Source organism: Pichia membranifaciens, assembly GCF_001661235.1.
Source record: "Pichia membranifaciens NRRL Y-2026 unplaced genomic scaffold PICMEscaffold_5, whole genome shotgun sequence".
NCBI lineage: Eukaryota > Fungi > Ascomycota > Pichiomycetes > Pichiales > Pichiaceae > Pichia > Pichia membranifaciens.
The window spans coordinates 791,075-815,890 of NW_017566986.1; the positions used below are offsets into that span (position 1 = coordinate 791,075).

At 45.2% G+C, this 24,816-nt stretch overlaps 8 protein-coding genes across 8 annotated transcripts; 6 read left to right on the top strand and 2 right to left on the bottom strand.

The window, feature by feature from the left end:
- The first annotated feature begins 548 nt into the window (after window positions 1-548).
- Window positions 549-4,632, top strand: PICMEDRAFT_17707 (hypothetical protein). The gene is made up of 2 exons (XM_019161704.1): window positions 549-704; window positions 781-4,632. The coding sequence occupies exon 2, from the start codon at window positions 784-786 to the stop codon at window positions 4,456-4,458; it is 3,675 nt and encodes a 1,224-aa protein (XP_019016330.1). The 5' UTR covers window positions 549-704; window positions 781-783; the 3' UTR covers window positions 4,459-4,632.
- On the bottom strand, window positions 4,596-7,855 carry PICMEDRAFT_17708 (hypothetical protein). The gene has a single exon (XM_019161705.1). It carries the CDS (start codon window positions 7,799-7,801, stop codon window positions 4,679-4,681), a length of 3,123 nt encoding a protein of 1,040 aa, XP_019016331.1. The 5' UTR covers window positions 7,802-7,855; the 3' UTR covers window positions 4,596-4,678.
- Window positions 7,856-8,304: 449 nt separating this feature from the next.
- PICMEDRAFT_12952 (hypothetical protein) lies at window positions 8,305-9,819 on the top strand (the record flags this gene model as incomplete). The annotated part of the gene is made up of 1 exon (XM_019159991.1): window positions 8,305-9,819. One exon carries the CDS (start codon window positions 8,305-8,307, stop codon window positions 9,817-9,819), a length of 1,515 nt encoding a protein of 504 aa, XP_019016332.1.
- A 94-nt stretch (window positions 9,820-9,913) lies between these two features.
- PICMEDRAFT_73994 (hypothetical protein) lies at window positions 9,914-12,664 on the bottom strand (the record flags this gene model as incomplete). Its single annotated transcript, XM_019164641.1, has 1 exon — window positions 9,914-12,664. The coding sequence occupies one exon, from the start codon at window positions 12,662-12,664 to the stop codon at window positions 9,914-9,916; it is 2,751 nt and encodes a 916-aa protein (XP_019016333.1).
- A 934-nt stretch (window positions 12,665-13,598) lies between these two features.
- On the top strand, window positions 13,599-19,118 carry PICMEDRAFT_45499 (hypothetical protein). The gene is made up of 7 exons (XM_019163122.1): window positions 13,599-13,939; window positions 14,159-14,946; window positions 15,010-15,196; window positions 16,160-16,618; window positions 17,058-17,876; window positions 18,066-18,204; window positions 18,667-19,118. Exons 1-7 carry the CDS (start codon window positions 13,680-13,682, stop codon window positions 18,979-18,981), a joined length of 2,967 nt encoding a protein of 988 aa, XP_019016334.1. The 5' UTR covers window positions 13,599-13,679; the 3' UTR covers window positions 18,982-19,118.
- A 34-nt stretch (window positions 19,119-19,152) lies between these two features.
- PICMEDRAFT_168426 (hypothetical protein) lies at window positions 19,153-20,506 on the top strand. Its single transcript, XM_019161357.1, has one exon. The coding sequence runs from the start codon at window positions 19,412-19,414 to the stop codon at window positions 20,321-20,323; it is 912 nt and encodes a 303-aa protein (XP_019016335.1). The 5' UTR covers window positions 19,153-19,411; the 3' UTR covers window positions 20,324-20,506.
- On the top strand, window positions 20,507-21,441 carry PICMEDRAFT_168427 (hypothetical protein). Its single transcript, XM_019161358.1, has 2 exons — window positions 20,507-20,911; window positions 21,021-21,441. The coding sequence occupies exons 1-2, from the start codon at window positions 20,690-20,692 to the stop codon at window positions 21,273-21,275; spliced, it is 477 nt and encodes a 158-aa protein (XP_019016336.1). The 5' UTR covers window positions 20,507-20,689; the 3' UTR covers window positions 21,276-21,441.
- Window positions 21,442-21,478: 37 nt separating this feature from the next.
- Window positions 21,479-24,736, top strand: PICMEDRAFT_17721 (hypothetical protein). Its single transcript, XM_019161706.1, has one exon. It carries the CDS (start codon window positions 21,607-21,609, stop codon window positions 24,622-24,624), a length of 3,018 nt encoding a protein of 1,005 aa, XP_019016337.1. The 5' UTR covers window positions 21,479-21,606; the 3' UTR covers window positions 24,625-24,736.
- The last annotated feature ends 80 nt before the right edge of the window (window positions 24,737-24,816 follow it).

Sequence of the window (24,816 nt, forward strand, 5' to 3'; positions counted from 1 at the left end):
CACTGTCCATACCGCCATGGGAGGACGTCTTTCTTCGATTTTTGAGCCGATCGACGTCCAGCATTTTTTTACATCCGTGCACCGGGCGGCTGAGCTGAAACGCGTTCTTGATGCCCTTTTTCGTTTCGGAGAAAAACGCGTTTTGTTTCACAATAGGCAGAGCGCGGACCCGGTGTTGACAAACCGCTGGCCACAGGGGCTGGTGACGGACAAAGCGTGTCTGGCTGGCGCTTGCTACCTCTGGCTACCCGTAAAGCCTATTATTACAACTGTGCACAGCGGCGTACACGTCGTGTTGGCAGCGGGTGCTCCATCGTGTCTTGGGTTGGGTTCTATCAAATCTTGGTGTGGTCTCTTCCCTACTAGTCTTTCATAGGCTTGGCTGTCCTATTCCAATACCTTACTTCCTTCATTAGAAACACCCTCTCCAGAGATAACGCAGAAAAGAAAAGAAAGACACCTCTACATAGAATTGTGACTAGTCCTAACTAATCAGGAAGCTGAATTTTATTTTGACATCTAGAAAAAACACTTGAAGAAGTACAGACTTTTTTTTTATAATAAGCAAGGCACAGCATCCAACTCATTTACATTCTTTTACACTTTGTTTATTCTACAAAAAAAGTCATCCACTCGCTTTACTTTAACTACTTCGTGCGCTTCTATCAAACATTAGCTGTTAACGATCAAACACTGAGAGAGAAGTAAGTATCAATCTAAGTCGTCAGTAGCATACCATCTAAGAGCTTTGTTTACTAACCATCTCCCGCTTTAATTCAGAATATGACTCCACACTCCAGGCAACCCTCGTACGCCTCGTCTTTTGTGTCGACAAGCGCAAACTCCCACCAGACAAGTGGCATCTTCCCGAAGAAGAGAACGCCGGTGAAAATTGGGCCATGGAAACTGGGAAAAACACTAGGAAAGGGTGCTACAGGCAGAGTCTTTTTGGCCACCAATGTCGAGAACAACCAGAAGGCTGCTGTGAAAATTGTCTCCAAGGCTGCTCTCACACACGACCAGTCGCAGGACAACGAGGAACAAGACTGCGACTCTGCCGGATTGAGCTACGGTATTGAGAGAGAGATCATAATCATGAAATTGCTCAACCACAACAACGTTTTAAGATTGTACGACGTCTGGGAAACAGAAAAGGCCTTGTATCTTGTGCTAGAGTACGTCGAAGGTGGCGAGCTTTTCGACCTGCTTGTCGATAGCGGCCCCCTACCCGAAAAAACAGCCGTTGAATTCTTCAGACAGATCATACTAGGTGCAGCTTATTGTCATAGCTTGGGCATCTGCCATAGAGATCTCAAGCCTGAAAATATCCTCCTCGACAAAGACCTGAATGTGAAAATAGCAGACTTTGGTATGGCAGCATTGGAAAGCGGCAGACTATTAGAGACGTCATGTGGTTCTCCTCATTACGCTGCTCCTGAGATTGTGAGCGGCTTGCATTACCATGGTGCTGAATCTGATGTCTGGTCCTGCGGTGTAATCTTATTTGCGTTGCTGACCGGAAGATTGCCATTTGATGATGATAACATAAGGGATTTGCTTCTGAAAGTCCAAGTTGGCGAGTATGAAATTGTTGAGGATTTATCCCCAGAAGCTGTGGACTTGATTCACCACATGCTCACAGTTAACCCTGAAGCCAGAATCAAAACGAGGGATATATTGAAACATCCTTTTGTGAAAAGATATTATGACTGTGAAAAAGATGATGCATTTATTCAACTACCATCTCCAGAGAGTGCTGTTAGTCCTGTAAAATCAAGACAACAGATAGATAAGCGCATATTGGAAAACTTGGTTATATTATGGCACGGCCGCTCAAGCGAATCGATCGTTGAGGCCCTACTTTCGCCAGTTGCCAATTCAGAGAAAACATTCTATACTTTACTACTGAGATACAGACATGATCATGCAAACTCCAATAGAATTAGCAAGGGAAATGATCTAGTGCGTAGCTCTTCGGTAATTTCGAAAGTTACTGACCCCATCTCCGCCTCAACTTCATCTTCATCTTCATCAAACAACTCCAATGGAACAAAGAGAAAGAGCCTGTTGATAACTGCATCTACCCCTAATAGACGTCCTATATCTTTCCAGAAAAACAATAGGGTGTCAAGATCAAGAGATTCTCTCCAGACTACTGAATTTTCGGTCGCAAATTTAACAACACCTTCTGCCGCTTCTCATCAACGTGCTCTCAGCCATCAGAAAGAAAATTCACCAAATAACCCAAATACTCAAACTCCGGTCAAATCATTCAATGATGATAAGGTACATAGACGCCAATCACTAATAGTCACTGATGTTACACCTACCAAAAGAAGATCTAGAGTTCCTTCTGAAGCATCCAGTTTGAAAAAAATGCTTGCAACAAGCAATACAAAAACTCGGATGAAGAGAAATTCTGTCACTTCAAAGGTCTTGTCTACTTATGCAGTAATGGCTGAGTATGAGAAGAGTAAGACGTCTGCTGATAATTATGGTAAGAGAGCCTCTTCTGATTTTGCTGCTCTGTGTGATGTCCTGTTTGGCGATGAGAGTAAGGCCAACACTAAGATTGGAAACTCTGATTCAATGGCTACTCTCAATGCAATTGTATTTGGAGATAAACGTAACTCTGCACGTCTATCTACAGGCTCACCCACTAGTAAAAGGCATTCTAGATATGAAAGCAAATCCAGCAAAAAGTCCTCAGCCAAGAGATCAAGTACGGGTGGTAATGCGCCAAAGAACAGAAACTCAAGTAACCCAATTCAGAGGATTTCAAAGCTTCTAAATGCTTCTGAGTTGGGCGATTTTGAGCGTCGTACTGCTTCCGATATACATACAGGGGCTAATAACCTCACTGCACCACCAAGACCAGTCTCCCGATTAGACCCAAGATTTAAAGCTTTCGAAACTTACCAGAAGAGAACTTCACAGCACGCAGCTCAGTTACTTCAACTGCAAGAAGAGGCAGAAGCAGAAGCCAAAGCTCTTGCTGAAATCAAAAAACGTGAAGAGCAACTCAAAAAGGAACAAGAAGAACTCGAACGCCTGAAGAAAACATCAGTACATCGCAAAGGATCAGAGCTTGTTAACAATACATTTAATGATGAGCTTGGCTTATCTAGTGGGACAGTTCTCAAAAAAAATGACTCGGCAAATAATTTCACATATCAGCAGCCTAATCATACCAAGTTGAAATCTAGCCGTTATAGTACTCTTTCGATGTACTCCACCAAGGCTTCATCTAAACGATTAAGCTTTTATCTCAAAGAGCTAGATGACGAAATTACCAAGACTCACGAGCAAACAAAGAAAGATAGAATTTCTAGACTGAGTTTGCTAGTTTCCGATCCAGAATTTGCTATTCAAGATCGGGATTCACAGTTTGATACTTCCCATCATAATAAAAGCATGAACACCTTAAATGAAGCCGATGAAGAAAGTTCACAGGCTGGATTAAGGACCGAAAACATTGGCGCTAAACCTAGATCGGCAAGTATATCAACTGCTTTGGACAATGATTTGATTTTTGTTGATCAGCATGGCGATAACTCTGGTACGCAAAACAACATTTCACCGGCAGTTTTACCATTATCAAGTACAGCACAAGGCAGCAATACCAAGACAGGTGCAGATGCTACTCTAGGATCATCGGTGTACGATTCGATCTCGCCATTACCGCCTAAGACTGAAGATTCATTTGCGACTGATTCTGAGAATACAAAGCAAAAGGGTCCAAAGCTACCTGAAATTCCAGGCTCTCCTATTAAAGAGAAAAAAAATCGTACTGCAAACAAAAATGACACCTTTGAAATCTTTGAGGACGCTATACGCAGGTCGAAACAAGAATTTGACGAGTCAGAACTGAAAGAGGCTTTGAATGTTCCTCTTGTAGCATCAGTCAACAAACCAACTGAAGTTTTCGAAACTAAAGAGCCAAACTCAAAACCTTTGAAGGTTGAAAAGCAGCGCCAACCTTTAGGTGCAAGAGATGCAAATTTAAATCAACAAAAGGGAACAACAGACAATCAACGAAAAAATTCTTTCTTTTCCAAGCTATCACATTTTCAGCCTGACACCGAAAGGAAGAGTTCATTCGGTAAAACTTTCAAGTCCCTTTTTTCAGGGAATCAGTTATCTCAACCACAGTCTATGGTTACAGTTTTGACCGCTGATGATGCCTTCGATGCTATGAAATCACTGCTGGTAGGATGGAAACACTATGGTGTGGGTAATTTATTCATTGACTCAAAACATAGAATGCTGAGAGGAGAGCTTGCAAAAAACAATAACCTCAACATCAAACATTGCAAGTTCTTATGTGTTATTACACCTTCTAAAGAAAATGAATCCAGAATGACATTTACACACGAGAAGGGTTCATCAAAAAGTTTTGACAAACTCATTGGTGAGGTTAGGCGGATTCTGGCGAATGAAAACGTGTTGGCACACTAGTTCTTTGTATTATTATTATTCTTGCTCTCTTTCTCAATTTGAATGTTTGGTGCTATGTATTTTTTGCCCTATAGAATTAGACTTTCATTTATGTTCATTTTTTTACATTTCTTTTTCATTTAATCTTTTTAATTGTCAATTTATATACACACAAAACCTGACTATTTATTAAACCACTTCGGTTAATTACTAATATACATATGATACATAAAATGGGGTTCTAGCCATGGAATGCAACGGCTTTCATTTTTGAACCTGGATTTGCACTTTTTAATAAATCCTGCAACTGTAATTCAAACATCATTGCGTCGACTTTGAAATACCTTGGCAGTCTCAAGAATTCAAACACATCAGAAAGAAACAACGACAATAGATATGGCCTAAAAGGATCATAAGCAGATCCTATAGCCCGCAAGCTAGATAATGGAATTCCTTCATAAGTAGGATCAATTTTTAGTCTTGGAAAAAGTAAAACTGCAAGCAGTTCAAAACATTCCTTTGTGGAGAGTACCTTTTTGATTGCTCTTGTCGAAATGCTTAATCCTTTCGATGAGGAGTACGCAGTAGAACGATCATCATTTAGACTTTCTTCTGTTGGTTTATCCGATAAATGAATCTGTGCACGTTTTTCTCTCAACTTTTGCTCCAACTCTAACTGTGTCAGAGGTTCACCGAACGCAAAATTTGTTGAGTCATTACTCGTCTTTTCTACTAGGCCACCATACGTTGGTTTACTGAGCTCTTCTGCGGTTTGAGATATCTTTTCCGACTTTTCATCTTCTACTGCAACCTTCTTTTCTATCGCCTCTTCAGACTTCTCCGAAGATCCTGACGCAGAATTCTGTACCAATTTCTCTGATTTATCCTCCAACGCTTCCACAAAACCTTCTTGCTTTTCGAAGTTCCCTGAGAAACCTTCAGTCTGCGTCTCCTTTTTTTTTGAAAGAGGAGATTGTGGCAAACTTTTGCCTTCATGTTCACCAGTTTTTCTCTCTATTTCAGGGGCGTCTTTATTGAGTGAATCTTGTTCTTGATCAATATTCCTTTCGATAAGTTTATCATTCATATTATCTTGTATTTCACATTTTGCCCCATGATCACCGCTGTCAATCGTAGCTCTCTCATAGGCCTGGTCATTTGCGTTTGGTGACCTTACCTTGGCCGGAACAACCTCAGACATATCACCATTCAAGTCATTGTTCTCAACAATTACAGTTTCCGTGCTTTCCTTGTCAGTCTCAATATGCTTCGAACTCGATTTGATAAAATTTATCCTCATTTTTTTAGCTCCTTCTGCTGCTGCTTTCTGTTGTGCAATCAGTTTCTCTTCTTCTTCCTCACTGTCTACAATATATCTTGGATCATTCATCATATACTGCACGGTATCCACCAAATCAAAACAGAATAATGATTTGCCGTCTGTTATTAAGTTGTTCAAAAATTTGATCCTAGAACCAATTTTGTCTCGAGGAACAATTTTCTTGAAAACTTGGTAATATTGGTCTTCTGTCTCAAATACAGTCAACCTCATAAGACCTTTAACTTTAGTGTTGTGAATCTTAAGCGTCTTGATGTCACTATTTACATTGCCTTCGTAATCGAACAATGAATCAAACCTTTTATGAAAGATAATTGGAGGTAATTTGACCGACTTCTGTTTCAATTCTTCGAACTTCTCCATTATGTAATTATATTCAAAAGGATGCACAAATTGCGATTCATCGATATCATTACCCCCGCATCGTTTGGCAAGTTGACTGACAAAGGCATTCAAGAGACTGTCAGCAAATTCTGCAACCTCAGAGTCAACACCAGAAACCTCTTCTCTAAGATCTTTGAATAAAGAGTACTGAGCAGGCTTGTAGCTAAATCCTTTAATTGCTTCCTTTTGCAGAGTTGCACTGCATGACGGCTTAAGACGCTCTAACCCAGAATACAAAAAATCTAAGTCTTTCTCTAACACCATGAAAGCTTTTCTTTTGACTGGAGAAATTTGCTTGAAATTTTTGAGTGTTTTTTTCTGGAAGTGAACTTGGTTTCCGTATTCTCCTAACTTCTGCCGCTTGGTTAATCCAAATGAGACGGCGGCTGACCTACTTTTTGGTTTGTCGGGTCTCATTAGTTCATTACCCTTGGATATTCGAGATACTAGTATACCTTTCCTGGATTTGGTGATTCGTACACGCTGCGCATCATTTGTGGAATCTTTGTAATCCATAAGATGTTCCATAATTGACGTCGAGTTATTCATTGTAACGTCAAAATCCTCGTCTTCAACTTCGTTGCTGCCAGCAGCCCTCTTATTGTCTGTTTCTTCCCCCTTTGCGCTAACATGTTTACCTTTTGGGACTAGCAATTTATGGCTCCGAACCCTTCTAACGGTCATTGTGTCAACGTTCTTATCGTCAACCAAAGCTTCATTCTCATCAAAGGATTCTTCGCCTGTGTAGTAGTCGGAAGAATCTGACTCCACCAAAGTTTCTAACTTGGACTTCGAAGAGAACTTGTTTCCTCTTTCTCGGATGGTATGTAGTGAAGAAGGCTCATCATTTTCATCGGAAGAGTAATCATCTGCTTGATTCAAATCATTCTCCCTTGAATGTGGCCGAGTATAGTCCGAAGAATCACTTGCTTCCAAATGCGAAGCATCTAACATGTCATCCTCGTTTCCGTTCAACTCTTCCTTCTGGGCAAGACCAGATTTCTTCTCGTTCATTTTTTTGGTGGCAGTTTTAGTCTTGCTCATAATTTTTTTAGTCAACTCAGCAAGGGAAACATCCATGATCCGGTTTGCGGGTTCGTCAGCAGAATCACTGCCAGATTCATCATTTGTGTCCAAGGCATGTGGAACAGTGTTCTGCTGTGGCAACACTGCTATGGTCTCATCCTTAGCGTCACTTTTGCTCTCTTTGGCGGCTTGCTTGGAAAATTTCTTGAACTGATAGTTCATTCTTCCCATATTATAGATAAGCTCTTGTGTTTTGGCAAAAATCGGAGTATGGGCCACATTAGCGACAATGTCATTTGGAAGATTCTTGAAGTTGGCTGGATCATACCTGGAAATGTTGACCATAAAATCAATCAAACATAAAAACTTGTGCTGATCATTGAGTGACTTGGATATTATCTTCTCAAATATTGACGAGACCATCTGATATTTATTTCTCCTTCTGAAAAGCTTCTCAATGATAACAAGAAACTCTTCTTCAAATTCAGCTTGAGTTAGAAGCGGTTTGTGAGTATAGTCGAAGTTGTCAAACTCATCTAGCATATCTTCTAGCTTCTCATCCAGTCTTGTGGAGTAGACCCCCACCAGTCTGTCGGGTTCCAAAGAGCCTTTCATAGTGCACCGTCCAATAAGCTCTGGCTGTCCAACGAACTGAGCCTGGCAATACCGTTAATGGCATGGTTGAACATCTGGTCATCTTCTACTGTTTACAATTGAGATAGACATTATCACTAGCAATCGAAATCTTTGTGAAACATCCCGTTGGACCGATCGGCGCGTTTTCAGCTTTGGAAAAAAAAAAAGCTTTAAGATTACGTAACACAGAGGCTGGAATCAAGTGTTACATTAGGAAACGGCTGCGATGTTGTGCATGCAGACCATATGATTTCCTGTTTAGGAAGGAGAGAGTTACCAGCCACTACTTGTTGAGGTTCTCGGGTTATTTTTCGATGCCCGAGGTTCTAATGGTACCGGTATTTTGCACAGGAAAGATGTAGTTTTGAGCTCCGTCGAATTTTGTTGACAAGGGTTGGAAGTTTCTGTTTACCAGCCTTCTTTTGTTCATCCAACAAGTCAAGCTTATCCGGCTATATGGAAAGTACTGTGATTAACCAAATATGGCGACGGAGGTAATTCAGCAACCGCCAATCCAGTACTTTAATAAGGACACCAGGTCAAGCTCGTCGAACTACAGTGTCTATACTTCAGATGCACACCATCGAATTGCAAGCGGTGACTTTATTTTTCAGTCAAGTGCCAATTCCAAAAATCCCGGAAAGCGTAAAAGCCTTACAAAATTAACCGAAAATGAACTCAAGGAGCAACCGTTATCAAACTTGAAAAGCCCTGGTCATGGCAGGTTTTCGAAAGCAAATCTGAAAAAGGAATTCACTGTCGTCCGCAAAAACTCATACAAAAAACCCAGTTATTTCAGACTCTCCCACAGTGCATCTTCACCAAAGTCCTTGAAAAAGGCCGCAAAGTTCCAGAACAGTAGACAAATAGAGCCTGCATTTGACATGTATCCCTCAAAAAGTCTACTGGAGAATCCGTCCTATATGGTCCAGTATTTCACCACGACATTGAACCTGATCAAGAAGGATCCGGCCATTCACTATCAAATTTTAAAAGCCCATATTGATACCAAAAATAACACTGATAATGAAGCAGAGTTGACAAGAAGAACGAGGAAAAACAAATACAATTCTCTACCTATAATGGGTTCTTCTAAATTGTTAAAGGAGGAAATGGACCAGGCACGAAATATCAAAAGAAATTCTGCTCCGGCCGTATTGTCGTATCAGCCGACAGATATGACAATGGTAGAATATTTGAACACATCGCTTGATTTCTATAAACATCGGAAGAAGGACTCCGAAGCAACAACAACAGGTGATAGCAAGGAGACAAAGCTATCAAGTAAAGCACAAACGACATCTTCCCGTACGCAACCTGGCTCCGAAAACAAGGGAGGCTCATCAGGATCGGGTGCAGATTCCGTTTCCACATCTGCACTGTATGCACGTCGTTCAAAACTGACATATCACCCTGAGGGAACAACTTCGAGCCAGCGAAGTTACCCACTGAAGACGGCAAAGAGGAACAGTATTTTGAAGAGAAGAAGCGCTCTCCCATATGACACTGGGTCAGAAAATGCAAGTTTCCATTTGCAGCGGGAACTCTCCGCTTCGAAGAAAGAGGAATACTTCTCGAAGTATGGCACCGAACTGTTGGAGAATGCTGCAGGAAAAACTATTATTGAGGAGGAAAATCCAAACAGGAAACGAATTAGTGATTGTGGTGATTTGAGTATTGCAACTGGTAACGAGCTGTACAATCAGGTCAAAAATGAGGTTGCCTCAAAACGGTTATTGAATTGGGACAGCGCATACCGTTATATAGCAAAGAAGGACCCAGATCTGGCAGAAAATTATTTCTTTTTGATTAGATACATGCTAGAACTGTATCTTCGCAGAGTGTTATCTGCAAAAATTGCATTGAAACTGGGTACTGATAAGTCAAACAAGGGAGAAGGAAATGAAGCCTGGATCGGATTAAGGGAATGCATTGCTTCTGTGTATGGTGAAGATAATGCATTATTCTTCGAGTCGCATAATGCTCGTAAGAATTAGACGCTTTATATCACTCTATAGAGTACGGTAAGCCTGAAAAAAAAGGAAAAAAAACGTCTATAAGTTATTTATTCTATGTACAAATGTTAATAAATTACAACATTAACTTGAGATCTTGATTAGCTTCACTCAGCAACCTAATGCTATCCAACTTCGCTTTAGCCTCTTCAAACCAGGTTTTTACATCATCATTTTTGCTTGCAACGAAATTTTCAACTTCTTTACTCAATTGAGGAGAATAGTAGGCACACTCCAAAGCAAGTTCACTCACATGTTTAAAGAACAGGCCTTGATATGATTTGTTGTCTCTAGCATATTTACTGTACCAGACGGTGTAATGTTGAAGATACCATTTCCACAACTCTCCGTATGCTGACATCTGAAATCTGAAACCCAGTAGTGCTAACTCGATCATTTTCACATCAGGATTGGTAGCAACAAAATTTAGGGTTTTGTATCTCAACTCAGGATCACGCATACAGCCTAGGGAGTTGATAGCGGCAGTTTGAACATCGTTTGGCACGCTTGGGAAAACGTTATTAACAACCAAACCTGGATTACGGACCAATTTACTAATCTCTTTGTACTCTTTCAAATTGGAAGACTGAGCAGCAATAGCAAACACAGTTGTCAAAAGTTCAGCAGGAACAGACTCTTTTGGACCGTGTAAAACTTTCTTGAACAGTGTTTTACCAACGACTTGAGTAGCTGGGTTATCGTACTTCAATGACAAAATTGCATTTCTTAAACGAAGCTCTTCGGTACCCAAAACTTTCCAGTCAACGTTATCCCAATAGAGCTGAGCCACATACTTGTTTGACAAATCATTGATGAAGGTATCAAGTTTTTTGTAAAAAGCTGCGTCATTGAAGCACGCTAACGTATTGATTGATTTGTAGATATTGGACAGCACAGAAAGCGCAAAAGTCATTGCTGCATGGTCTGGCCTACTGACCTTTTTGATATATTTGATTGCCGTGAAGAATGAGGTGATGCTTTCATTGCTTTGGTAGTGAGTGCCTATTACAGAGGAGAAATTCTTAAAGTATTGCATTTGTTCAACATTGTTAAGAACATGGAATTTAGAAGCAATTTCTTTGGTGGTGGCTTCAGGGTAGATCACAGTAGCGATGAAGGAGTCATTTGCATTCAGAAAAAAGAAGTCATCAGATAAATCTTCAGCGGAGATCACTAGGGACCTATCCGTCATCAATTGTCTGCCCAACGTACCATCTGATTTCTTGATAAGCAAGGGGATTTGGAACGGAACATCTTCGATATCGGCATCAGCTTCATCTAGGCAATGATGTTGCTCTATCTTGTAAGAGCCATCATCTTGTTTGGTGACAGTCAAGATAGGGAAACCTGAGGTTCTAATCCAAGAGTTCATAATTGTTGGAATATCATAGCCGAACCTGTTGGATTTGTGCGCCTTAAGGAAATTCCAGAGATCGACTGGTTTGAAGTTCCCGAACTCATTCTTTTTGATGAAATCCCCGACCATTCCAAAGAAAACGTCGTAGTTTTGCTGGTTAAGCTGGTCATCATTCTCAACAAATAACGAAGCTAGCGACCTCATCACAAAAATCCCCTTTTCGTATGAGTTTCTAGAGAAAGTATCGTGGATTCTGGAGGTGGCGACGTTGGCTGTGAATATAGGGGCAGAATCTGCAGACATATTTCTCACCTTCAGCTGCTGGAGATCGGAGTTCAGGAAGTTGAACCAAGTGGTATTATCAAAAACGGAGTTGATGATGGTGTTGGACATAAAGGTAGCAAAGCTCTCGTTCATCCAGGTATGGTCGTAGCTGTCAAAAGAAACGTAGTTACCGACGTACATGTGTACGATTTCATGAACCAGGACGTCCCTGATGGTCCTGTGTATCTTCGCCAGGTGAGCGTCGGTGACCTTCCAGTCGGGTAGGAGGATGTGGTCGTTAATTACCTGGATCATGGACCAGTTCTCAACCCCGCCATCGGACAAAAACGGGAGGGCCACAATGTCCAGCTTGGGCAATGGGTACTTGACGTTGAACTTCTGCTCTAGCACTCCAACTGCAGCGGCTACGGTCGAGAGGGCGTACTGCGCTCTCTGGGACTCTCCGACCATCGTGTACACGCGGATCGGGAAATCGCATTTGGACACAGGCATCCGAACGGTTTGCTCCAGGAAGTCAAAGTTACCCACGGCAAAGGAGAACACCGAGGTGGACATTGGCGGCGACTGTGCGAACCTCACCAGTTTGTTCGAGGTCTCCGAGAGGTACTCGGAGGACTCGACGGGCATGTTGGAGATGCAGGAGAACCTGTTGTCGGCGGTGAGCTCGAGCTGGATGGGACATTTGCAGTTGACATCGTCGAGGCAGGGGAAGATGCATCTGGCGAAGTGCGGCTGAGAGTGGGTGGACAGCAGGAACAGGTCCGACTTCCCCGTGCTGGGGTCTGTGTACTTTGTGGAGAAAACGCCCTTCGTGACGTCGCTGTAGGTCATGATCTTTCTCACGACGGCGATGAACCTAATCTCCAGGGTGAGGCACGCTGTGTCGGCAAGCTGGCGCAGCGGCAGCTCTTTGCACGAGTACTCCGTCGACTCGGCGGTCTTGTTCAGCGTCGGCAAAAGCTTCCAGGCCTTGTCACCGCACCGCAGCACTGCAGACACCGACACAACCTCCACCGTGTTGAGTGACACGCTGAAGTAGTCCGCCGTGTCGCCATCGCCGTGGAACTTGTCGTTTTTGACCAGCTCGATTGACACATTTCCCGAGTAGTTGGGCTTCGTGTCGTTCAACGCCAACGACACCGAGTACTGTTTGGGCACAAAGCGGTTGCAGAATAGCAGCGACATTGCCGGTGGCTTCCAGAGTGCTTGCCGGGGGAGTCTCAGGCTGGCCACTGTGTCTGCAGCTTGCGGAGTTTAGCATCACACATGCTGTTAATCCTCAACTTTTCAGTCTGGCCGTTCTCCTCCTGCTCCACCGCACCTCTCATCTTCTCGGTCTCCCTCGGCCGCTTTTTGAGACGATCGTCCCAAAACCGCGGATCACGGAGCACAACCCTGGGCGGCGTCTGCTTCCCCGCGCCCGCCCGTCCACCCTCCTGCCTCGCCCGTTCGGGAAGATTCGAACGATCCCGGAGTGGCGCTCCCACGCCTGCGGGTGTGACCATGGCGGGCCAGGCAAGGTTACATGACGTAGTAGTACTGTAACCTAGAACGCAGAGGCAGCGGCAGTGGCAATGGCAACAGCAGCAGAAACAATACCTGAGCGTCAGCAGCAGCATTCAGGGCCCTGCCCACAGCTCCCCCCGCAAAGCATAAGAAAGCAGTTCTGTCAAGCACAGGATCGGGGCACCTGACGTGCCGTAAAGTGGGCCAACCCCAGGCAATGTAGAGGGCTCGCGAGGAGAAAAGAAACGCTTTGCAGAGAGAAAGTCATGGAAAACACTAGAAGGCGCAAATCGACGGCAGCGAAGAAGCGCGGGCGAAAAACAGGCTGCAGCGCTTAGCCGCGAGCGTTGCGACGCAGTAAAGAGCAGGCTTGGTGTCCTTGGTCGTTTTTCCATCTTATCTCCTGTCCTGTCCTGCTCTTTTTTCTTGTTGCCTCACGTAGTTGGTTGTTCCCTCCTCCGCTGCGTGTCTTGACATTTTATTTAAGCAGTTAGCGATCTAGCAGTTTCTGAACACAGAGAACAGCGAGAGCAGTTTGAAGATTAGTGGTACCAAACATTGATCAGACGGAAAAGCAAGACAAATAAAATCCCTCCATTTTATGTGATAGTTGCCGCAGACCGGTAGACGTTAGGCAACTACTTTCGTGTTGAGATATTATTATTGCACTACAAAAACACCTTTGAAAATACCTATGGTCAAGGAGAGACAGTTGTATGACATACTTGAGGTTTCCACAGAGGCGGATGAACAAGAAATAAGGAGGGCCTACAAGGCCCTTGCGTTGAAATACCACCCCGACAAACAGCCGGCGACGAGCGATGCGGACAAGGAGAAGATGACGGAGATGTTCAAGGCCGTGTCGAAGGCCTACGACGTCTTGAGTGACAACAGCAAGCGGTACCTCTACGACACGTACGGCGAGGAGGTTGCCGTGAACCCGCAGGAGCAGACGTCCGTGTTCACGACCAACAACCGCCAGTACGACCACGGCCCAGGCAGCTACGCGCAGCAGCACCAGCACCAGCACCAGCAGCACCATCAGTTTGGCCACACCCAGGGCCAGCGGCCTGGTTTCCCGTCCGCGTTCTCGGCCCAGGACATGATGAGCTCCCACTTTGCGAGCTCCAACGACATGTTCAACCACATATTCAACGACTTTGGGACAAACAGCTTCATGAACAGCTTCAAGGCGCCGTTCGGCATGTTTGACAGCGGCGGCGGCAGCAGCAGCAACAACAATAACAACAACAATAACAACAACAACGGCTACAACGAGGAACCGAGCCGTAAGAAGACAGTGGCAAAGGGGAAAGACATAATGGACACCGTCAGCTGCTCGTTGCTAGACTACTACAACGGCAAACACATCAAGATGAGCTTGTGCAAGCGCGTCAAATGTCCGAAGTGCAAGGGCTGCGGAGGCCTTAAAATCTACACCTGCAATGACTGTTGTGGAACAGGCTACATCATCAACGAGGCAAGAAATGGCATGATGTACCAGCGAACCCAGTCTACGTGTGCCCGGTGTCAGGGGACGGGGGAATTCATTCCGGCCAAGTACATATGTGACGAGTGTGGCGGAAACAAGTTGATTGACACCAAGGTCATTTTCGACTTCAAGAGCCCCCGCGGCGTCGGCGACGGCTACCGTGTTGTTTTCCCGCGGGCAGCCGACGAGGGCGTCAACTTGATTCCGGGCGACGTTGTCATCACGCTCAAGGACGACCCGAACGACTCGACCTCGAAGTACAGGCGTCTTGGAAACAACCTGCTCACGACGATCTCGGTTCCGCTCGTCAAAGCGCTCTGCGGCGGCCGCATCTCGTTGGAGCACATTGACGGGAAAAAGGTCGACATCTTCATTGCGTGTGGCGAGCTCAAGTCGGCCAACGAGTTCAAGGTGTTGCGGGGTTACGGCATGCCTATCCACAAAAACAGCAGCAGCAGCAGCAGCAAAAGTGAAAATACTGGTGGCAATATGAGTAGCGACAATGCGAGTGGCAACAGCGACCCCGCCGAAGACGGCAACGGCGACAGACCCGAGTACGGCGACTTGATCATACGGTTCGACATCTCCTTCCCGGACATCACGGCCTTCTCCAACAAGCGCGTCGACCTCTTGGGCAAGGTGTTGGGCTCGTCGTTCCCGAAGGACGGCCTCCAGATGGGCGGCGTGTCGTCGTCCTCGTCCTCGGAGGACATCTCGTCGTCCGCAGACGACCTCTCGTCCTTCCGCATGGGCGAGTCCAGCATGTCCAGTCTCGCCAAAAACCTGAAGCTGAGCGACTCGGACACCACCGCCAGCGCCAGCGTCAGCAACAGCAACAGCACCAGCACCAGCCACGGCCACGGCCACGGCACCAACATCGACATCTCCAAAAAGCGTGCCTTGGACGCCGACCTCAGGACTACCCTCTCCGTCCACGACTTCCCCTCCGTCGCCGCAGACATCTGTTTTGAAGACCTCGACCCGGCTGCGTCCATGAAAAACAGCAACGCTCTACATACCAGTGAGCCCATGGACGCCCGCAACAACCCCTTCAAGCGCACCAAGGCCGCTGAAGACCCCTCCTCGTCCTAGCCACCACTCTCGAGCCTACAGCTATCCCTACAGCTATCCCTACAGTTTTCCCTACAGTTCTGCGTGTTACCTGCCTCTGCCCTCCTCTTTTGTATTTTCCTTACATCTCTATCTATACCCGCCTCTCTATCCCTATATAGTCAAGCATCCTGCTTTTTCAACGTCTGCTCATCCGCTGCGCGACACGCCCCGACGCGCCGCTGCTGCCGCATTCCCCTGTGTTATTGTTTTCTATTTGCATTTTCCCCGTTTCTGGTGGCAAACGGTGTTGGGTGGCAGAGCGGGACGATCTGAGGGAGAGAGAGAGGGAGAGGGTGGTGTGCGGGCTCGTCGTACACGGTGGCCCTCTGCACTGCGCTGCAACGCTGTGTATATATACGGGTGGGGTGTGTGGAAGAGAGCAGTGTGCAGGTGGTGACGGAGAGTTGGATCAGAGTGGACAAAAGGCGGATTGCACATCACAGGAAGGATCAGAACCACCACAAGTAGATACCACAGAATGGACAAGTTAAAGGAGGTAGGTACACGTTTCAGCACACGTTTCAGAAGAGGGGAATTGAGGGTGCAGGATCAGAATACTAACATTGCAGGCTGTGCGCCGGGGATGATTGTGTGCAGAAAATGAACAAGCTTAAGCTTGACGCCGAGACCTGGCAAGAGAAGGCCGACGAGGCCGGGCAGAAGGTCAAGGAGCTGGAGCAGGAGCTGCTCGAGAAGGAGAACGAGATCAAGTCGTTGACCACGAGAAACCAGACCTTGGAGGAGCAGAACGAGAAGTTGGAGTCGGAGTTGGACGACAGCAAAAAGATTGTCGGCGACTCCACCCAGTTGCAGACCTCGAACGAAAACATCCAGAAGAAGAACGCCATGCTCGAGGAGGAGTTGGAGACGTCGGACAAGACTCTCCAAGAGACCACCGCGAAGTTGAGAGAGTCCGACCTCAAGGTCGAGACCCTCGAGAACAAGCTGAACGCCATAGAAAAGGAGAAGACCGACTTGGAGACCAAGTACGAGGAGTTGGAGGACAAGTTCAAGAAGGCCCAAGAGGAGTTGGACGAGATCAGCAACCAATTGGAGGCGTTATAAAGTGAATGCGGCTTCTATACAAATAGCAAGGCTCTGGTGTTATTGGAGATCTCCGTTGCCTTCGTATTTCTATACTTCCTGTTCTGAACAGAAGACCCTGCCTCGTGTGTTTATTTTCCCTAGTAGGCTGGGTCTCCTGTGCTGAATACAGACAGCTTTCGATATCATAGGCATACACATGCTCCGTAGCCGTAGCCCGCTTACGTAAGATTGCCTAATCCAGAAAAACACCCATGTAGTTTTTTTATTAGACTGGCTGATCCGATCTTTTTATTGCTTAATCAAATCCTATATATGCCACCGATTCGTCTGACTCGGCCTGCACCGCGTTGCTGCCACCTTTGGACACTAAACACAGACTGGGAGACAGTCTCATACCCTCTGCATGAGCCGCACCCCGAGAGACATGCCGATCCAGATGGACATGTTCCGAATGCGCCGACATATCGCCAACCTCAACATGGAGTCAGACTGTGATTCCGAGTACGCCAACCATCCTCCACCGACGGACTCTGAGATAGAGATAGAGATCAACCCTGCGTTTGTGCAGGCTAGGCAGTACACGAGCAACGAGTCTGCAGCCCGCAGTCGCAACAGTGCGAACGCAAGCAGCAGCCGGACGATGAACCGCTCGACAGACAGCAGCATACAATTGTCGCACAACAACTCGAGCTCCAACTTGGTGAACGACAACAAGGTGTCTCGCAACTTACTCTTTGGGCTTGCATCGACAGCAATGGAAGACCTATACCGCCAAAGAAGCAGGTTGAAGAGCTATGGGTTGAAACGGTTGACCGTGCGGCAGCACATTGTCGTCACCATTTGCAGAGATATCCCCATCTACTCGATCTTGAAGAATTTCATAGTCCTCTTGACACAGTGGTACCGGCTGATCAAAATTCCGTACAGCAACCTCACGACTGTGAGGGCCACCGAGTTCTTTCTCGCCTCCTTATGGTGCTTGGTGAGTGCCTTGCTCTCGTACACCATTCTCGACGGCCTTATGGTCCGCTGGATGGTGATGTACGCGATCCAGGCGGTCATCGTGCGTATCTTGAGCATGAGCTTGATTATCGTTATGGTGGTGGAGATTTTCGGCTACACGTTCAACAACGCCGACAATGAGTTCTGTCTCACGGTGTGGATCTTCATCTCGTGTGTCTTGACCATCTTCTTCATTATTCAATGCTTCTACTCAAACAACCTCGACATCGAGGAGCGGTTGACCTCGAAGGCGGCTCTGGGCAGCGACTTGGCCCGGAGCAGGTCCAACACGGCCAACGACAGCAGCAGCAACTTGAACGGCGTCTACTACGACGACCATGACCACGATGACCGAGCGGGCGGTCCGCCCGACGACCGAGAGGAGAGGCCAAAGGATGATTTCGGTGCAGGTAACTGGAACACCAGAGGCAATAGCGGTATTGCCGGAGAGAACCTCAAGAATAAGCTCAAGAGAAAGGTCGATCTCTACAACCTCATTGTATTTGCGGTCGTCCCCATCGGGGTGGCGAGCTTTGTCTCTACAGTCGGGTTGGTGAGGCTATTGGTCATCCTGCGTTTGGATATCGGGATTGAAATGTCCCGTATGCACCAGAACGCCTAGGTTCTGAACTTATAGTTTGTATATTTTGTATAGTCTGTATAGTTTGTGTAGTTTGTTTCTTACGTTGGTGCCTTTTACGAGGGGTTACCCGGACCGCGACACCTCTCGCATGCCTGAGCTGGCGAGCGCTTTGTACTGCGTACATGAATTTTGCACAACGTCAGTGCCCCAAGGTATGTCTATGTCTATGTGTTGCACCAACCAGAGGGGCTCAGAACGACGAGAAAACACACAAAGCTACCCACCACAGATTGCAAGCAGTATGGTTGTGCATATTTTGGGGAAAGCCGTCAAGGGAAAGTACAAGATCAGCGTACGTACCACGGACACAGGAAAAAGCCGACGAGAAACCGCATGGAACCGACAGAACCACATACTAACATAACGCTACTCCCATTCACACAGTTTGGACTTGCCAAAACCTTCTACGGTGTCGGGCTACAGACCGCCACTCGGATCTGCTCGAAGCTCGGGTTTTACCCGGATATGCGCATGCACCAGCTCTCGGAACAACAGACCATGTCGATCACCAAGGAGCTTTCGGAAATGACGACAGACTCCAAGTTACTCTCTCAAGTGAGAGCTAACATCCGTATGAAGAGAGAAATCGGCTCCTATGTCGGTATGAGACACTCGATGGGTTTGCCGGTTAGAGGTCAAAGAACAAAGACCAACGCCAAGACCGCGAGAAAGCTCAACAGAATCGAGAGAAAGATGTAGGAGGCGTCCACATATGCACACTGTACATAGTCCCACGGAGCTCTTTGGTGTGCCATCTCCATGGCATGCTCAAGCCCCAATCCTAGTCCACTGTTATAGACCTCTGTAGCTCATTTAATGTCCATCCATATCCGTAGACAACGGCGCTTATGTCAGCCAGCGGGACCTATTTTCCTCACGGAAAAAGTTCCTCGCAAGCTCCAGGGAAACGGGAAGGAAGCACCGTTGCTTCCAAAAATGACAGCTAGAAGAAGTGCCAGAAAAGCGGGTCCCACATCAGGCGGGCAGACCGGCGCAGCGTGGCTTCAGAGACTGAGCTCCGTTGTAGAACGGTTACACATCCAAGCTGTTGTTTGCTACCTGCTTCGTGCTTCTCCTATCCAGTTTTGTCTTTGCGCAAACGTTTATTGAAAATAGGTCAGACCAGAATATGTCAATTTGGGGCAACTTCTTCAAGAAGTTCAAGTTCGTCACGAAGGGGATTGTAGCGCTCAACGTGTTGCTTCTCAGCGCCACGTACGGTGTTCTCTGCTCCGTCTACTTTGCCATCACGCGCAGAAGAAACTTGGCGCAGTGGAGTACCGCTCGGTTCTACTACAACATCTTCAGCTTTGTCATGGGCATGAGAATTAACATCGACAAGCCCGAGCTGCTTGAGAAGCTACCGGCAATCCTTATCTCGAACCACCAGTCTGAGTTGGACATCTACATGTTGGGCAGGATATTCCCACCTAAGTGTGTGGTCACTGCGAAAAAGCAGCTCAAGTACCTTCCATTCCTAGGCTGGTTCATGAGTGCCTCTGGCACTTTTTTCCTCGACCGGTCTAACAGAGAGTCGGCCATCCGGACCTTGAACAACGCGTTGGACCAGTTGAAGGAGAACAAGGGCGGATTGTTCATGTTCCCAGAAGGCACGAGGTCGTACTCTTCCACCCCTACCCTGCTGCCGTTCAAACGGGGAGCTTTCCACTTGGCTGTCCAGGCACAGATCCCGATCATCCCGGTCATCGTCTCCAACACCTCCAACCTCTACTCGATGAAGCTCTTCAACTTCAACAGGGGCGAAATCAACATCAAGGTCCTCGACCCAATTCCAACGCTCGGACTCACCAAGGACGACGTACCAGGTTTGACCGAGAAGGTCTACGGTATGATGAACCAGGCAGTCAAGGAGCTTGGCATGAGTACAGTCTATGGAGAGACGATTGCCTTGAACACACAAGATGCCGTGGAAGAGGCTGGTGCCGGCCATGCGGATGCCGACATCGAAGCCAATGCTACGGCAACCGGCACCACCGAAACAACTGCAGTTTCTGAGTCCACCTCCCTTCTTCCAAAATAGAATGAGCAAAAGAAAAAAATGAGATCAATCGAAAACCACGTTTAAAAAATTCAATGCTCTCCTCCTGCTTTACAATGTCCGAACCTTCACAATAAGGCTCACTCGCTAAATCTTTCTCTATATTATACTATATATCCCAGCGGTTAATACAGCTAAATGTAGAAGCCCAATTTTTTGACAAGAGCCTGTCTGTCTGTCTCTGTCGGAATAGATCGCGCCAACGCGGAATGCTCAGCAAAAAAAAAGTACCCAGGAGAACCTATCTTCCTGCAGTAGACAAGCCCGAGAGAGGAAGGTAATGAGAAGTGTGCAGATTCGAGACAGCGGATACAGTTGAGAACTTTCACTACTCTTTTCTTGCACAACATGTTCTGGTCAAAGAAGGAAGAAACTTCAGCGACGCCGACGGCAACTGTGCCCGAAACCAAAGACGACGACTTTCACACGCCGCCTAATGACGATGGTAACGAGCTTAGCAATATGGAGAGCATCATCAACGACGTGATTGGTGAAGGCAAGAAGGGCTCCAACACATTGCGAGACAAAGCAAGCTCCAGGGCAGAATCTTTAGAACTACACAAATTTCCGGTATGTAGCGGTGCGTTTGCGTAAACCGCCCCTTTTCTTTCTCCACCAAACGATATACTAACATCTTTCATGCACACCACGTGCTAAAGTTTTTCCCCTAATACTACAGAAGGAAATGTCATGTATGACTGCGCTAGACGAACTAATGCAATGCATGTCGCTAGGAGGACAGATCCGTAGTTACTACAGATACGGCGATTTGACGCTCTGCGACAAGCAGTCGGAAAAACTCAACTTCTGTTTCTCAAATTCCCTCAACACCGAAGACGTCAAGGAGGTGAACGTGCAGGACTTTTACAAGAAGCGGCTAGTGGAGCAGTTGAAAAGAGGAAGTAGTGAAGATATCTGGGAGTCTAGGGAATAAGTGTAAAAGCCCGTCGGTGTATCTTTTACCTAAACTGTATATAGAAATAAAACTAGACTATTTGATGAAACTCCCCCGCCTGAAACATGGCGGTGCGTGGCAGATACTGTTGGAAAATGGCATGGTGATATGACAGATAAAGAAACCATGGTGATCGGGCAGCCTCCCCCTCCTTGCATATATCCGTCTGGACCTCCGATTCTTTTATCATTGCTGCTACATCTCTCTTTGCCTCCACCACATTCATTTCGACATGGATCGTGGTTTGGCCCACTGGTAACAGCAAAGTCTAGGAAAGAAAAACAAGTCCGAAAAGTCAGATCAGCAGGTGATGCCAGAAAGACAGCCTCTGGAGACGGTCAGCTTCAAAAAGATCCCTGCGGCTCTGAACGTATCGGGTACTTCCACGGCGGGTTTATCCCAATGTTCAACTCCTTACTCGACTTGGACAGCCTCCACTTCGGTATCAAACACTCCATTATCACAGCATGTCTCCTTGGGCATACCCAGAGAGTACAAGTCCAGTACACCACGCAGCACTCCATTGTCTGCACAACGGAAATCTCTGAAAGGAAGAGATGATTGCAATTGTTCCTACTGTTTGCAGCCACTGCAGAACATCTTCGAAGGAGAGAAAATGGTGGACCTCCAGTGTGGCCACATAATTCATTTCGAATGCTTGAAGGAGTTGTTAATCCTTCCCACCCTTTTGTCCCATGCACCGGTTGAAGACAAAAATGGGCAGCAGGAAAATCAGCTAACCTGCCCTTCATGTGATAGCAGGACATCCTGCACTGACGAAACTGTGCTTTTGAACATCAATGACGACCACATGCAAAGCCTGTATGATCAAATGCTACATCCTGGTGATGGGTATTCGAATATAATGGCTACTATCGACAATTTTAAAGTTCCGAACCTATCATCTGCCGAAGATGAGGAATACTATTCAGGAATCGATGACAGGAGTGAGACAGAAGTTCCAACCACACCTCAACTGCAAGTGGGCATGAACTTCTGGAATCGTGAAGGAGATATTGCCTTACCTTCTATCGCAAGCTCTGATGACTCCCCACTTTTTATAAAAGTACAAAAATCACCATCTCCATTCAAGAATAATGATGTGGAGTTAGCAAAAACTGTATTTGCGCCCGAGTTCACTTCAATCAACATCAATAATCGATCGAAGCTGGAGATCGGATGTGTCTTGAATTTCTCAGTCACAAAATTTGAAACTTCTCTCAAGTTCAACAAGAAGGAACAACTCAAAGCTCAAATTGGGAAAAACAAAATAACAAACAATATAATCAATAACTTTGAACAAAAAGTAAGCAATGCAAAAATAGATTTCTCCACGGTCGGCAGTTTGATATTGTTCGATCTGATGGACGTGACACTAAGAATGAGCACATTCGAGTTATGCCAGGTGTATTTATTCGAATCAAATCTCATAATTTTAAATTCAGAGGGCAGCCAACTGTTACTCAATCAGGAGTTGAGCTCCCAAACGTTCATATCTTCCATATATTTGAAAGGGAATAGTGTAATAATCAATTTGAATTCGATAAAGCTTTCAAGTGTCATTTTTAATTCCGATAACAGTATTTTGAGAAACAAATGGTATGTCATATTGAGCAAGATCTCTAATAATGCGCCTATTGCAGATACTATTCCGTTAATTCAGACTTCAACGAACGCATGGGGTTTGATTTCAGAAGAAGATGATGATGATGTCATTCCCAATGATATCAAAGTGTTGAAAAAGCTGACCTCACGAGGGTTAGACTTACCTTCGGGATTTTTGAAACGCCAAATTTTAACCCCGGATCCAATTCCAATGGTTTTGATTGTAGCTATACCCCTAGTTAATAGCGAAGATTATGGATTAGAAAACAGCGAATACGCAGAGGTTATCAAAAGTATTCTTAGCAATGTTTTAAGCTCACTGCATACTGAAGACAAACTCGGTGTGGTTTTCTTAGGCAATCACCCGAAGAACCTGTCAACACTTGGTAACTATTACGGATGCATATCCAAATCATGGAGTGGGTGGGAAGTCATGTTAGGACTGATAACGGAAAGTGTAATAAGGGAAGAAGGAGACTTAAGTGCGAGCTCCATGTGGGAACAAGGTACGAAATACATCGAGCTTCTAGCAAGCATTGGGTTTAGTAGCCATGGCGGCAAAAAGGACAACTACTTGCATCAGATTATATGCATTTCTAGTGAGCTTTTAAAAGATACCAAACTTACTAATTCTGTTATCAAGAAGAAAAATAAAAGGAATCAAGATGATTTTTTTAGAGAGAGAAAGAAAAATTTCCAGAAAGAAATAAACGAAAGAATCTCATACCTTTGTACAGCGTTTGATGCGAACTTTAATCTGATACTTCTTGCAGATGAGTTCAAATATGAAGTTTATGAAATATTGTCAATGAATCGGTATTTAAAACAAAGGTTCCGCAGTGACTTTGATGACTACACATTTGACAACAAGTTTAAGATGCAAATTGCTTTAGATTTCATGAATCTAAAGGAGATAATAGATTCGCTCTTGGAAAGTTTTCATAGTACAATCATCAGGGAAATTGAAACATATGTTTCTTTCCCGAAGTGTATTTCTTTAAAAAGTTTTGAATCAATTGGCAGTGACCAAGAGTCACAGAAAGTTGATGATTGTAAAACAAATGCCAACGAATACTGTATCAAACTTAAGAATCTACCTTCCGGATATGATAGATCATTGCTATTCAACTTAGAGCTAGATTTGGACAGTTGTGCCATACGAGATCAATATAAGGTTTCCATCGCAAACTCTTTGACTAAACTTGTCTCTAGTAATGACACATCACAACTCGAAAGCCAAGCTGACTTGAAATTGATTTCAAATGAATCTAATCTTGAAAGCAATATCACTCTCAACTTAAATCTAGAAGAGTCTAATGATACCGACATTTCTTTTGATGGGCCAATTTCCAGAAAGTTTGGGGGTGACTTAAATTTGTCAATTGTTTCCAAGCTATCAAATGTCAGTGACGCCTACTATATAGGTCGAAAAATACAATTGCTCGTTGCAGAAAAACTCTGTAGTGTGGTATTGGAAATTGAAGATTTCGATATTTATGCTAAAAACAATGCAAAAAATGCACTTTCAAATCTAACTCACACGATATGGGAATATTCCAATTCGTGTAACAGCTCCAACACCAATAACATGAAAGATCAGAATATTGAGAAATGGTCGGAGAGCCTAATTCAAAGGTTAGAAGATATTATAGATGGCTACTCATTACGAAATTATCAGCTTTCGAATATGAAATGTATGTTTCTATTCTTGGATCTTGAGTAGTAGCGGTTTTTACAACTTTTTTTTGTGGGTTTCCATCCTTGTTTTTCCGAAAAAGCTCGGAGTTGTGTGTACTATTTGTATAAAAATGTTCAACCTTACTAGCGAAAATGACTGGATAATCTGATTTTTTTTCTGGGTCTTCATTTTCTCCGCACTCGGCTGTAGCCCAAGCCACCCACTGATAGCTTTATA